The 13,981-nt window shown below is 44.8% G+C and overlaps 1 protein-coding gene across 1 annotated transcript in view; it reads right to left on the reverse strand.

Annotated features, from left to right (window-relative positions):
• Window positions 1–2,286: 2,286 nt before the first annotated feature.
• The window catches only part of MNS1 (meiosis specific nuclear structural 1), a 241,947-nt gene continuing 230,252 nt past the window's right edge, over window positions 2,287–13,981 (reverse strand). Inside the window, exon 10 of the mRNA XM_086958353.1 lies at window positions 2,287–2,632. Within this exon, the coding sequence (XP_086814479.1) occupies window positions 2,525–2,632 (108 nt within the window). The 3' untranslated portion in view covers window positions 2,287–2,524. The remainder of the gene's footprint in view (window positions 2,633–13,981) is intronic.

Consider the following 13,981-nt stretch of genomic DNA (forward strand, 5'->3'; position numbering starts at 1 on the left):
AGCATAGTATGAAGTCTAACCAGACATGTAGCTTATGCATGGAGGAGTAGTATGAAACTACATGTGCTTCAGCGTTCCTAATGCGCCAGGAGTCGAGTAGGGACCAATGCCTGAGCCACCTACTGAGGGCTTTCGAACTGCATATTATTAGTGCCCCAGATAGAGGAGGGGTTGAGGGCCATATCCACACACAATTGTAATTGCTCCCAGCACCCAAGGGGTATGGGCCCGGTCAGCCAATACTCTTGTCAGGTTGTATAAAACACTGGCCTGTTCAACGTTAGGAAAGTATAAGCTACCTAAGACCAGTGGGTGGCCATTTAAGCAGCTGTGGAGCAGGACAAAGAGCTCCCCCCAACATAGATCAATTTTTCTGTGACTGTGAATTAAGTATGAGGGCTCAACCAAACTGCTGCACCTCGGGCATATGCCAAGTAGGATATGTGGAAGAATAGACCTTTCAATTTATTTGTAACTTTCATGCCCTCAGAGTCAGTAAAGTCAGACTCTTGTAAAAACTATACATTGATGTCTACTCTTCGGGGTAGCTTGCTGAGCCATGGGTGTGGACCTTTTCTTTGAGCTTACGCTGGTCGTCACGAAGCAGGGCGAGTTCCACAGCCACAGTGTCTGTCTTGATTTCTAGGACCACTCAAGAGCGGTCCTCTATTGCCTCCAGTATATGGTCCAATTTGTCTCCATCAGCTATCGAGTCTGGGACCAGTTGGGGTTCCCTGGGGAGTACCACAGAGTGATCCAGAGGATTATCAGTGATTACGACAGCTCGCCTAACTGATGTCTCTTGTGGTGACACTCCTGAACCGGGTGCCTATGGCCACGGCCTCTTCACTCGCCCTGTGGTAACTGCTGCAATCTGAGGGGTGCTGGCTCATGCTGGACCCAAGTGGTTGGGCTCTCCGCCATGTATCTGCTTCCTTCTACTGGCAGCACTCGGCCATCCAAGCCATGCTGTTCTTCAGACCGCTCCTGCCTCAAGCGTTTGCACACTGGGGTACATGATGATAGGGGACAGGCCCTAACATTGCGGGCCGTTCCTAGTTGTTGATGATGATTGACTCCCAGGCCGGCCGGCTTTCTCAGCATGGCTTATCCAGGTCGGTCTGGTTGTGCTGTTCCCAAGCTGGCTCCTGCTGCAGTAATGTTCTCAGTTCGGGCCCCAGGGGATTGCACTCTTGACAGATGGGACACACGCTCACCTCATACAGGGGGCCGAGCCCCAATTGTCATCCCCTCAACTGCAGTCGCTGTCTAAGTCAGGCCCCCAAAGTCTGGTCTTTCCTCTCTGCTTGTCTCTACTGGACAGGCATTATGTCCCTCCGGCAGTTGCGTTCGGTTCCTCATTCGACTGAAAAAATCAAATATCAGTGCCCAACATTACTAATAGGTGCTTGGGCTATGCCTCAGATGCCTAGTCTGACTGCTGCCAAATCTCCCTAACAACGAGTGACGGGCCATATTTCTAGATGCTGAAAACCAGGGCTGAGATTCTTCAATTTTTGAATGACAGATCAGTCCAGAAAGAAGACACAGATCTCCCCTTAAGGGCAACAAACACAAGAAAATAAATCAAACCTTGGAAAATTGGTGTGGAAATGTGTTGGCAGAGAGGGGAATTATCATTCTAAAGCTTTTTGGTTCAGAAAGGAGGCAAACTAATTGTTTTAAGAGACTGTTTTGTATCCATTTATTTTCCCCACATCATGTATAATTATGAAACATTTAGTTTCTGGTTTGTTTTGGTTTTAAAATGCGTAGTTTGCGCTGTATATATAATTGTTTTCATATTTATGTTTTTGTGTTGTTCTGTGGCACAAAGACTGTTTGAATGTAATAAATGTTATTGTGTGAATTACTATGATCAAGTACATTGATACATAACTTGAATATGGTAAAACATGATATATTTTGTACGTGATGTGATATTTCCTTATTGAGCAGAAAACAAATTCAACCATCCAGATAAACATATGGAGCAGTTTGTTATCCTTTGTATACGTTCCTGCAGTTTTGATCCCTTTGGATCATTTTAACTCAGAAACCTTGCAGTCATATTATTCCAAAGGGTTTTTAGGAGTTCCTTTCACTCAGACCACACAATGAAAAAGAAAAGGAGAACCTACTTCCAAATGTGAAACCAATAACCATGTTTAGATCAACATACCACATTCGGATAGTGCACAGTTTTTTTCTTCTCATGGACTCATAAATATATGGTATAGGTATGAGAATGGGATACCCATACTCATACGGATTGCAATCATAGGCTTCATTTCAATTACTTTTATTAGTATAATGGCACACAGCCTTGTCATATTTTACAAAGTGATATTATCAGTGTGATAGCATGTTTCAAAGCACTGGGTAATTAGCATAATGTGCGATTTAGTCCTAAGAACAACATAAAAATGACATCACATAAGATCACCAGTTCTTGGCCACAACTTTGTTTCACGGTAAACTAATCACCAGAAGAGGATCTGCCAGCAAGAACAGATACTAAATCTTAATCTTGCCAACCCTCATCGGAAAGTAGGTCTGTTCGTCTTTGTTGAAATGTGTTTCGGAAATCTTCATCAAATAAATTAAGGTCTTCTTCATCCTTAAATATTCCCTGGAATTAAAATGATAAACATCAAAGTCATAAGCAAATCATTAGAGTTGTGGAACATAATTTTTTTAATACTGTAATAATTTACAGTAAAGTATGAACGCATATAGAGCCAAGTTAAGCATAATAAAATAGATAAGTGCAAGTTGTTAAGTAAGGAGTGGAGAATAGAATCCAAAGCTTTTACAGTTACCTCTCAGGTGTCACAATTAAACAAGTTACTTACATTTGGTAGCAATATATCTGTAAGAGTCATAGATTAGTTACAGATTCCTAACCTTAGAATTACTCCCAGGCATCAGACTGGATCCGGAGAATTTTTCGTCAGCAGTACCCCAGCGCGTCGATAGGTGGCGTCGGTCGTCTCCGCGTTTGTTGTGGGCATCTTGGTTGCCGAGATGATGTCGCGGTAGCTACTTAGACGTCGTGGTAGCTACTTAGACGCTGCCCTCGCGCGGTAACGTCAGTTCTTTTACACAACATTCCATGCCAGAAGCGCAGAGCCATACAAGACACTGACACTAGTACACCCAACCAGGGCTCTGAAAGGGATTCCCTGACCTTAGAAGTCAGTTCGCAGAACAGAGAGGATGGGTGGGGTGGTAATGAATCTATAACTAATCTATGTCTCTTACAGATATATTATTTCCGAAGGTAAGTAACTTGTTCATCTGAAAGAGACAATTAGTTATATATTCCTTACCTTAGAATATATACCGCAGAAATACCAATCCCGGAGGTGGGTCTGCAAAACAAGTTCACAACAGAAAGTCCTGGAGAACAGAACGGCCAAAGAAGCAGTTTTTCCGGACTTGGCTGTCTAGGTATTAGTGTTTGGTGAACATGTGCAGAGATGCCCACAACAGTGGTAGTTTCCGTTTCCCTGGTGGAATGGGTGCAGAGTCCCACTGAAGGCTCCTACTTTGCCAAAGAAAAGCAAACTTTAAAGCACAAAACGACCCACGTAGCCAACACAGAGCTGGTCATCCAATCCGAATTGCTTAGTGCGATCCCACTAAAAGGAAAGCGCACGTTTTGGATCCAGATGGTGGAGCCTCTCATCCTCCTTAGAAGGATGTGGAGGCGGAAAGAAGGTGGGCAAAGTGATGGTTTGACCAATGTGGAAAGATGTAACCACCTTGGGACGAAAGGAAGGTCTGGTTCTTAGGACGGCATTATCCATATTAACATTTTTAGAAACAAGGGGAACCCAAAGGATATTAACAGCCAGAAAAGGAGGCTTGGAAGAAAGTGCTTGGAGCTCACTCATCCTGCAAGCAGAGGTGATGGCAACCAGAAAGGTAGTCTTTAAAGTAAGAAGTCTGAGAGGACAGTTATAAGGCGGCTCAAAGGGAGCGCACATAAGGTAGGTAAGGACCAAGTTCAAGTCCCACTGAGGCATTACGAAGGGAGCTGGAAGAAAAAGAGGAGTAATGCCCTTAAGGAAGCGATTTACAACAGGGAATTTGAAAAGAGAAGGCTGATCAGGAAGCTTAAGAAAGGCTGAAATTACTGAGAGATAGCCCTTAAGAGTGCCCAGAGCAGAGCCCTGCTGAGCCAAGGAAAGGAGGAACAAGAGAACCTCAGAAAGTGGGGCAGAAAGGGGATCCACAACCTTTGCTGTGCACCATGCCACAAATTTGTTCCATCTGTAGGAGTATACCGTCTTAGTGGAGGGATGCCTGGCTGCCAAGATAACATCACAGATGTCGGGAGGAAAGTCAAAGGCTGCCAACTGTCACCGTTCAATCTCCAGGAAAGGAGGTGGAGGCTCGACAAGTTCGGGTGGAGGACCGTCCCCTGCTGCTGCGGCAGAAGATCCTCCTGAAGAGGCAGTCGGATCAGAGGCTCAATGACCATGTGTAACAACTCGGAATACTAGACTCTTTGTGCCCAATCCGGAGCCACAAGGAAGAATTGGGCCCGGTCACGCTTGATCTTCTTCAGCACTCTGGGCAGAAGTGGTATAGGCGAAAAGGCGTATAGAAGACCGCAACTCCACTTGCGTTGAAAAGCGCTGACTAACGAGTGCTGCCATGAAAATTCCAACGTGCAGAATTGCTGACATTGCACGTTCCCTTCGGTGGTGAACAGATCTAACCAAGCCTCCCCCCAATGCTGAAAGAGACCATGCGCCACTACCGACTGAAGACGTCATTCGTGATCCATCATGCACCTACGGAGGAGTTTGTCTGCCCTGGCGTTCAGGGACCTGCCAGGTGTAGCTACTGCGACATCATCCCGGCGACCACAACGCCAACTGATGCTACCTTTCGAAGCGCAGGGGTACTGCTGACTAAAAAGTCTCCGGATCCAGTCGGACGCCTGGGCGTAATTCTAAGGTAAGGAATCTATAACTAATTGTCTCTTTCAGGTGTCACAATTATATAAAATTAAAAGAAGGACGAGGCACCAATAAAATAAAAAGGTTTTACTGTAATAAAATATCTACGATCCTTATTTAGTAAGTGACATTTCATTGGTTAAGATTTCTATACATCACTAGTTCTTTTATTTCATGTATTTATATATCAACACCTTAACACAATATTTTATGCACATTTTTATCCACCATATTTTGTTACTACTAGGTTATCTAAGAAATAGTAATAATGAACAAGAGATAGAGAAACAATCACATGGCGTGCCTTAGTCATAATCGGAAAATTACAATTACAGTATAATAAACAGTACATACCTCAGCCAATTTGTAATTATGCAAAGTGTGCTTTCTTTTAGGAAATAACACCTTTACAGTGTATACAGTTAATTAAACTCAGCATACAGACCACATGAACATGAAACACAAGTTTCTAGTATTGATGATCAATACAATCAACCACAGAAACTCGAAAATACCTTTATTAACAGTCAGGACCTTCACTGACAAAGGTTTCTACACAGTATAAGTGGTGATTTGTAAAACAAACTCAGAAGGATGCCAGGTTAAATATCCTCCTCCTTAGATCTGAACGCTAAAATGAACAATCAGAGTCAACCTGAAGCATATTGTGGACACTTTAATATCTTTCACCACATTAGTGCAGATTTCCATATCTCGTAGTGTTACAAAGACATCCCTGACATAATGGAAAAAACTTAACCCAGTGAAAACTGCAATTTGGACAATATACTGACAGTGACTATTAAATAGAGGTAAAAATTCATGAAATTGCTCAAAAACAAATGACCGACTAATATAACAGTTTAATGAAAAGTGATTTCTGCTGGATTAGATTGAGGTCCCAAGGTGGAGACAGTGTTTCTGTAAGCCTTTCTAAAAAGTACTTGTTAACAGGGATTTAATAAAAAAGGAAACCTGATTAGGGGTTTTCTTATATGCTAGTTACAGCAAGGTGGACTTCGATAGAAGAACATTGTAGATTGGATTGAGCCAGATGTAAAAGAGCCAAATTTAAAAGGTAAGATATGATGACATCCTTCTAGCAAGTAATCTAGCTGTGTCTGTTATTCAAGCAACATGTACTGAAAGGAATAACGTGATCTTGTAGACAGTCGTTTGGCTTCCTTGAGATGTTCGTACAAGTTGGAGGAAATCAGATTGGACTTACTGTCTTCTCTTAGGAGCAATGCTGCTAAATTCATTGATGTTATATTTAGTTTTCTTTGTAGAATGGACTTCGAAAGCCTACTTGGTGATTGAATGAGCCGGCTATATGCACTGCTTTCTACATGTTGCCCCTAGCTAAGGCCCATTGCCAAATCCATTGAGCCTAAAGTGATCGGATTCTTGATTTTTTGCTTCAGTGCTTTTTTTAGGATTAGCATGTTGCCCGTTTAGACGAGAATTGCATTTGTCGTCAAAAACGCAAGGAAAGCCTTGACAGCCAGATAGAGCACTCTCAGTTCCAGCCAGCTGATATAATATGTACCCTGTCTAAACAACAATCCTGCATTGACAACTGTCCTAGATGAGATGAGATGAGCAGGTCTCTGGCCAAGTTCCCCCTTGCTGCCCTGAGCAGCAGGTCTTCCGCTTGCCTCATCTTCTTTGGTATTAGCCTTGTTTTCTGCGGATTTTGCCTTGTTTTTCTGTTGTATTTTGACATGTTTATGTTGTATTTTTGCCTTGTTTTCTGCTGGATTGTGCTCACTTCTCCCACTCGTTTCTACCACCACTGATCTGGCTTCCTGCAAGCCTTGCCCCTGACGTCAACTTCCTCACCGAGACCTGGCTCACCCGGCATCCTCTCCGGACATCACCTCAGCAACACCCAACAGGTACAAGATAGCACACGGGGAGTGTATCAAAAAACACTGTGGCGGTATCGCCATCATCCACAAAGAAAACATCCACTGCACCACCACCGCAGATGACACCACCCCAATCATGCAACACCTCAATTTTGAGCTCCAGATATAGAGCAAATCCACCATCAGGAGCACCGTTGCTTGCAGACCTCCAGAACCAAGGCCCAGCTTCTACAACACCATTCCTGACTTCATCGCCCCCCTCCATGGACTTCAAGACTACATCTTCCTCAGAGACCTAAATTTCCACCTCGACGACCTCAACAATACCAACCCCACAAACTTCTTTAAAAGCACGAGCATTGGCCTCACCTAACTAGTCCCTAGCCCAACACACAACACAGGACACACACTTGACCCCATCTTAACGACAGAGTCAAGTACAGTCATGTCACCGAACTCACATGGACTGACCGCGCCATTGTCCACTTAGTCATCACCAGAGCTCCCTGCACCACCCAGCGCCCCTCACTGCAGATGGAGAAAAGTGTCCGAGAGCCAGTGGATCGACGCCTTTAACACTTCTCGACCCCGATACCGCAATCAACCTAGAACAAGCGGTTGAGAACTTCACCGCCTGGATCACCCACTGCGCCGACAGATTCACCCCCATCAAACAGGGCAAAAAGTACACCATGGAGTTCAGAACCACGAAACGCAACTGCAAGCAGCTAGAAAGAAAATGGCCACCAGCAAGGAATCTGCAGATAGAGCCACCTTTAAGACAGCCCTCAACCACTACTGCCAGCTCCTAAAGGAGATGAAAAAGAACGCCCTGGAGAACCACATAAAAGCCGGCTCCAGCCACAGCAAAGAACTCTTCAACACTGTCAGAGTTTTCCAAACCCTCTGCCACCGAAATCATCATCACACCTTACCAGGAACTTTACACACCCTGGCAGACTTCTTCCATGATAAGATCTCCACCATCTACAAGAGCTTTGAACCCCAGCACCCCCCCTCCAACCTCTTCGGCCACCTCGCTCCCAAAGATGCAAGCCCCAAATGCCTATTCACCATCTGGGACCAACTTACCACACAGAAAATCACAGCAATCATGAACTCCATCGACTCAGAAGACCTTACAGACCCCTGTCCCCACCACATTCTTAACCTCTGGAGCAAGAAGATCAACAGTGAGCTCATCACCCTCTTCAACACCTCTATCACCATGGCCACCTTCCTCGAATAAGGGAAACAAGCAGAAGTCAAACCCCTTCTAAAAGAAAATGTCTGCTGACCCCAACAAACTCAAAAACTACTGTCCCATCTCTCTGCTCCCCTTCCCTACCAAAGTCCTTGAAAAAGCCATCAACCACCAACTCACCGAACACCTTGAGAACCACAATCTTAAGGACACCTCCCAATCTGGATTCCGCTCCAACCACAGCACCAAAACAACCCTAATCGTTGCCACCGACATCAGATGCCTCCTTGACCGAGGAGAAATGGCAGCCACGATCCTAGTCGACCTCTCGACTGCATTTAACACTTTAACACACTAAACCCTGATCAATAGACAACAGAGTCCAAGGAGACGCCCTCAAGTGGAACACCTCTTTCCTCACTGGAAGAACCCAGAGAATCTGTATCCCACCGTTCACCTCGGAACCCAAGAACTTCAACTGCAGCGTTCCTCAAGGCTCGCCCCTCAGCCCCACTCTGTTCAATACCTACATGACCCCCTTTGCCAACATAGTCAGAGCACATGGATTAAACATAATTTCCTACAGAGATGACACCCAGATCATCCACTCACACTCAGAAGACCCCACAACACAAGAGCCAACTTCCACAGGTATATGATGAGAGTAGGTAACTGGTTTTAGCTGCGTGACAGAGAAAACCAAAGAGTCGACATGGAACACATCCCTGTGTGCCATGCCTGCCAGCACTACATGTGGTATAGGTCAGTCACCCCTATGGCAGGCCTTATAGCCCTCTGACAGGGTGCACCCTACCCATGTGAGGGCATATCTGCTAGAGTGGATATGCCCCAGTGAAATATAAGTTCACTTTTAGATATTACTAATGCACAGAGAAGCCATGAGTACACGGGCTGTACACTCGTCATCACAAGTTCCCCAGCTATATGATGGCTTCACTATACCCCAAAGTGTTTGATACCAACATCTCGTCTTAATAAACACACACTGATGCCATTGCTGGATTTATTAATAAATACGCACAGAGGGCACCTTAGAGAAGTCCCCTAAAAACCTCCCAACTACTAGTGTGTTGACTGACTGGTCTCGGCCAGCCAGCCACCATAGACAGGTTTCTGACTTCCTGAGGTGAGAGCCTTTGACCTCGGAGGACAGGAACAAAGCCTGCTCTGGGTGGAGGTCTTCACATCTCCCCCAGGATGGAAATTCCAGGGTGCCCATCCCCCTGTCCTGACCCCACTTTTTGGCAGCAAGACGGTGGTAAAATTAGCTAGAATAGGAGGTGTCCACATTCAGCCCCCCCCCCCGTGAGCCAACTGATGTGGACCCCGCTTTTCAGAGTCCTCCATCTTGTGCTGGATAGAATTATCCTATTAGGGTCAGGGTTATGTCCACTTCCCAAAGGAAGTGATCATATAGAGGGTGTAGTCACCCTATACAGGTAGGCAGCCCATTAGCTACTAACCGGTAATCCTGTTAATGCCCTGAAATTGAGTAGTTAGGTGGCACTCCTCGACCTTGAACTTCAGATTTGACTGATCTAAAGATGAATAGGACAAAGAAGCGACTGAACCGAAACCCGAGAACTGAGTGCCTGCAGCAGAGTTTTGGTGCAAACCCTGCAGTTTCAAGACTCAACAATCCAGGCGAAATGTCTCGTCCTGCTGCTGTGTGGCCTCTAAAAACCTCAGAGGACTACCAGCCTTGGCAAACTGCCCAACAACTCCCTCGGACTAGCGTATTAGCGACAGCTACCAACTCCACCAACTCTCTGCTCCTGGCAGAATTCGGGATGCACCTGACGAGCTGTTAGTGGAACATTGGACCATGGCTTCCTGCTACTTTAAACCCGGAAGGTGAACCCCCTACAACTGTCTATGTTATGTGCTTTACCCACTTGCTTTTTCCTCACATAGGACTGCATGGTGCGTAATTGCGCACGACTTTGAACTATTGGCTTATCACTGAAAATTCATAAGAGATACAGTACTTACCTTTGAATAAAGTTCTTGGTTCGAAAGTATATATAAAAAGAATTATTTTTCTAAATTGGTATCAGATTTATTCTTTAAGTGAGTGTCTTGTTTATTGCCTCTGTGAGTACAATACATGCTTTGCACTACCCTCTAATAAGTCTAACTGCTTGCCCACACTAACACAAAAGAAAGCGTGAGTATTATCTACTTTAACCTCTGTAAACCAACTGGGGACCCACTGTACTCTCTAGCCAGTGTACTTTGTTTTAATACAGTATATACAGAGCCAGCGTCCTACAACCAGCAGCGCCAAATGGCTGAAAAACAACTGTCTAAATCTCAACACAGAAAAAAAGGAAGCGTTGATCTTCAGCAACAACACCTTCCCACGGAATGACTTCGGGTGGCCCGCAGTATTAGGACCCTCACCCACAATGTTAGACCATGCTCGTAATCTTGGAATTACCCTGGATAGTAAACTGACGATGAAAACCCAGATCAATGCAGTCTCACCTGCCTGCTTCCTCCCCCTTCGCATGCTCTGGAAAATATTTGAATCGCTCCCCATCAACAGGTGATGCAGTGTTACACAAGCCCTACTCACTAGTCGTCTGGACTATGGCAATGCACTTTACACAGAATTCACCACTCACCTCCTCAAGAGACTGCAAACTTAACAGAACTCCACGGCTAGACTCCTCCTCGACCTCCCCAAACAGAACCACATCACCCCTCACCTCAAGAACCTCCACTGGCTCCCCATACAGGAGAGGTGCCAATTCAAGATGCTGAGGCACACCTCCAAAGCCCTGCACAACCAAGGGCCAGCCTACATCAACTACTGCCTGAACTTCCATCAACCTGCCAGACACCTGCGCTCCACCTCTCGCACACCCCCCCACATCCGGCATACCAACAGTGGTAGACGCTCTTTCTCCTACCTCGCTGCTACATCCTGAACGACTTCCCCCTTCATCTCTGAACCTCCACCTCACTCCTAGAATTCTGGAATGCACACAAAATCTGGTTGGTCACTGGATAACCCTACGGGTGATTAGCTGCACTTTATAAATCATGCTTGACTGATTGATTGAAATGAGCATCTGTGGAAAATGTCTGCAATGAAGACTACGGCTGAAAAAGCAATTCCTGAAGCAAGATCTCTCTTTTGCATCACCATAAGAGATTGTTTTTGCTGGTATGGACAGCTGAAGCCTATTGTGCCAGTTGTATTTTTGCGACCATTGGTTATCTGGGAACTGCTGCAGAAGTCTCTTATCCAGTCTTGTATTTGGAACAATAGCAACAGAGGAAGCTATGCAGCCAGGATGAAACATTTCTGGAGATGTTGATTTGGCCTTGCTCAACTGGTGTTTTTTGTCCCAAATTGATGACACTCTCTCCTCCAAAGGAACCTTTTCCTTTTGTTGTGATGATTAATATCCCTTGATAACAGAATTTGAGCAAGCAATGGCACTGAATTGTGACGGTTGATCTGAAGGAGTAAAATGCAAAACAATCAGCTATTTAGTGGAAATTGTGCTTCACTTTTGAACAACTGTGAACCTTCAATAGCTCGTCGTCCGAGTTGTGATAGGTAAATACTCATTAATGATTGAGATGGGCAGCTAGCAGTGCGATGCAACTGGATAATGTGCATGGGGCACATTTCATGCCAAATGAATGAACTCTATATTGGAAACGAGAGCTGACCACAACAAACTTCAGATACTACCTGTGGTGTAAGGTATATTGCAGGTCTATTGTACATATCCACTCTCCAGGTTTTATGTGTGGAAAGATCTGGTGGAGAGCGAGCATCTGGAATTTCTCTGGCTTGAGCCACTTGTTGGTAAAAGAGAGATCTAGAATGGACTTTGATTTCAGATTTCTCTTTTTGATGAGAAACTACTCAGGAATAAATTCCTTGTCTTTTTGAGGGCACCGGAACTGGTCTGATTGCGCGTTTCCCTACAGCACTAACATCTGTTTCCCGAAGATGGTTATGAGGTGCTTTGTAGTTGGTTTCACAAGAACAGACAGTTTTGCATTCTAATGTACTAAATATATATTAATAGCGATGCAGCACTCACTTGTTTGTTGTTATTCTATTCCACAGGATATACCACATACCCCACTGGAGTAGTAAACAGAGTGAGGTTTTTAAGTTGTTATTGTTGGTTGCTACAGGAAAGTCTTCTGGAGGCAATATAAGGCTGTGTTGTTGTGAATTAGCCTTGGAAGACTTCCTTTGACAGAGATCCATTTTGGCCTTGTTGCTGATGTTATTGATATGGCCATCGAAGGGCGATCTCTGGTCTTGAATCAAAACTTATTTTTATTGCAACACTGCACAGATATCACATTACATCATATATGTTACAATGCAACATTACCAGGCGAAATATTAACATGTTATATCGTGGGAATCTACTAGGGTGCTGGCATGTCTCACTCAATAGTTTAATTGCTAGGCATGTAATGGCTATTTTGGTGTTTAAAGCCCTTTCCACACAGGAGAAATGTGTGCAGCAGTACTTATTGTAACTTATAGTCATAAAAATAATAAAAGGAACCTTAGAAGCGACAAGTAGCGGAACCCCATCCTATAGGCAATATATATAAGCCATCTAGATCAGGACTATTGGATATCCAATATTATTTTTCAAGGGAGGCAGGGGTACCCTCTTCTGCCATCTGATAAAGGCTATTGTTATATGTGGGAGCGGGGTTTTTCTCCATTCTCCGTGTTCGGTGTGGAGGTGGTATAATTTGACGTCTGTGTTGATCCCCTCCCTTTCATTCTGATCTTGTCCCCATTCTTCCGAATCTCGCTCTGCATTCTCGTCCCTACGCACAGCTCGCAGGCAGCACTCCTGAGCCACACCCCACTCTTGTCTGTCTGTCCTCCATTTGTCTAATCTAGGGGGAATAGTGCAAATTATTATCTCATGTGGGTTGCCTATTTTGGTGTCTGAAGTACTCCTAGTAAGCACTATTTAATTGATGCCACTTTTCGCATTGGCTTAGCGATTCAGAGCTCCTGGATCACTTGTTGCCAATACGGTTGTAGGTGGCAGTTTAAGGTCATATGAATAAATGTTGCTGGGTTCATACCGCATCGGGGCATGCTAATGGGTGCCTTGGAGTGAAGCATGCCAGTCTCTAAGGCGTCAGGTAAGTGTGGTGTAGGTAGTAAAACAGAGTGAGTTTGAATCTTGCATTACTGGTTACCTCGCGTACCTGTGCAAATGCCCTTGTCCACTCGCCCTCGTGAGTGGAGAAGGTAAGTCCGCTGTCCATCTGTCTTTTATCATGGATATCTCAACTGTGCAATCCTCTTTCAGAGCTTTATATATGTGTGAAATTGTGGACCCCGGGTCAAGTAACAATGCTAATGTGTGGGACTATTTTGTCTCGTCTGGAAACGAGGTCCATATTTCGTGCACCATGTGTGATGTTTTCGCATATTGTAGGAAGTGACCGTCCGTTACTTGGAACCACTCCTTTGCCTCGTCGAAAATCAAGAAGGTACCATTCATATGCATGTCCATAGCTGTTGTGCATCGCCCTCATATCATTTTGTAATATAAATGACTGATTGGATTTGGTGGAAACACAGTAGCTATTGGAGTGGGAGTGAGTAGGCCTCTGCTACCTGCCGGATTATATGTGGGCATGACCCAGGGGTTGAGGAGCCCATCATGAGATATCTTGGTAGTTCTATCCTGTTGCCCCAGTCCACCAGTAAGGCTTTTTCTACATTGCGGCCCTCTGCACACCACTGTGCAGAATATTGGAGGAATCCCACAAAATAGTCTGACATCTGGGAGTCAAAACCCCCTCCCCTCGAGTCCTTATCCAACTTAAGTATTTTGAGTTTTACCCTGCTGCATCCTCCGGCCCACACCAATGTGGTTAGGAGACTGTTCAGGATG

This window comes from Lissotriton vulgaris, chromosome 2_1 (assembly GCF_964263255.1).
Source record: "Lissotriton vulgaris chromosome 2_1, aLisVul1.2, whole genome shotgun sequence".
NCBI classification, from domain to species: domain Eukaryota; kingdom Metazoa; phylum Chordata; class Amphibia; order Caudata; family Salamandridae; genus Lissotriton; species Lissotriton vulgaris.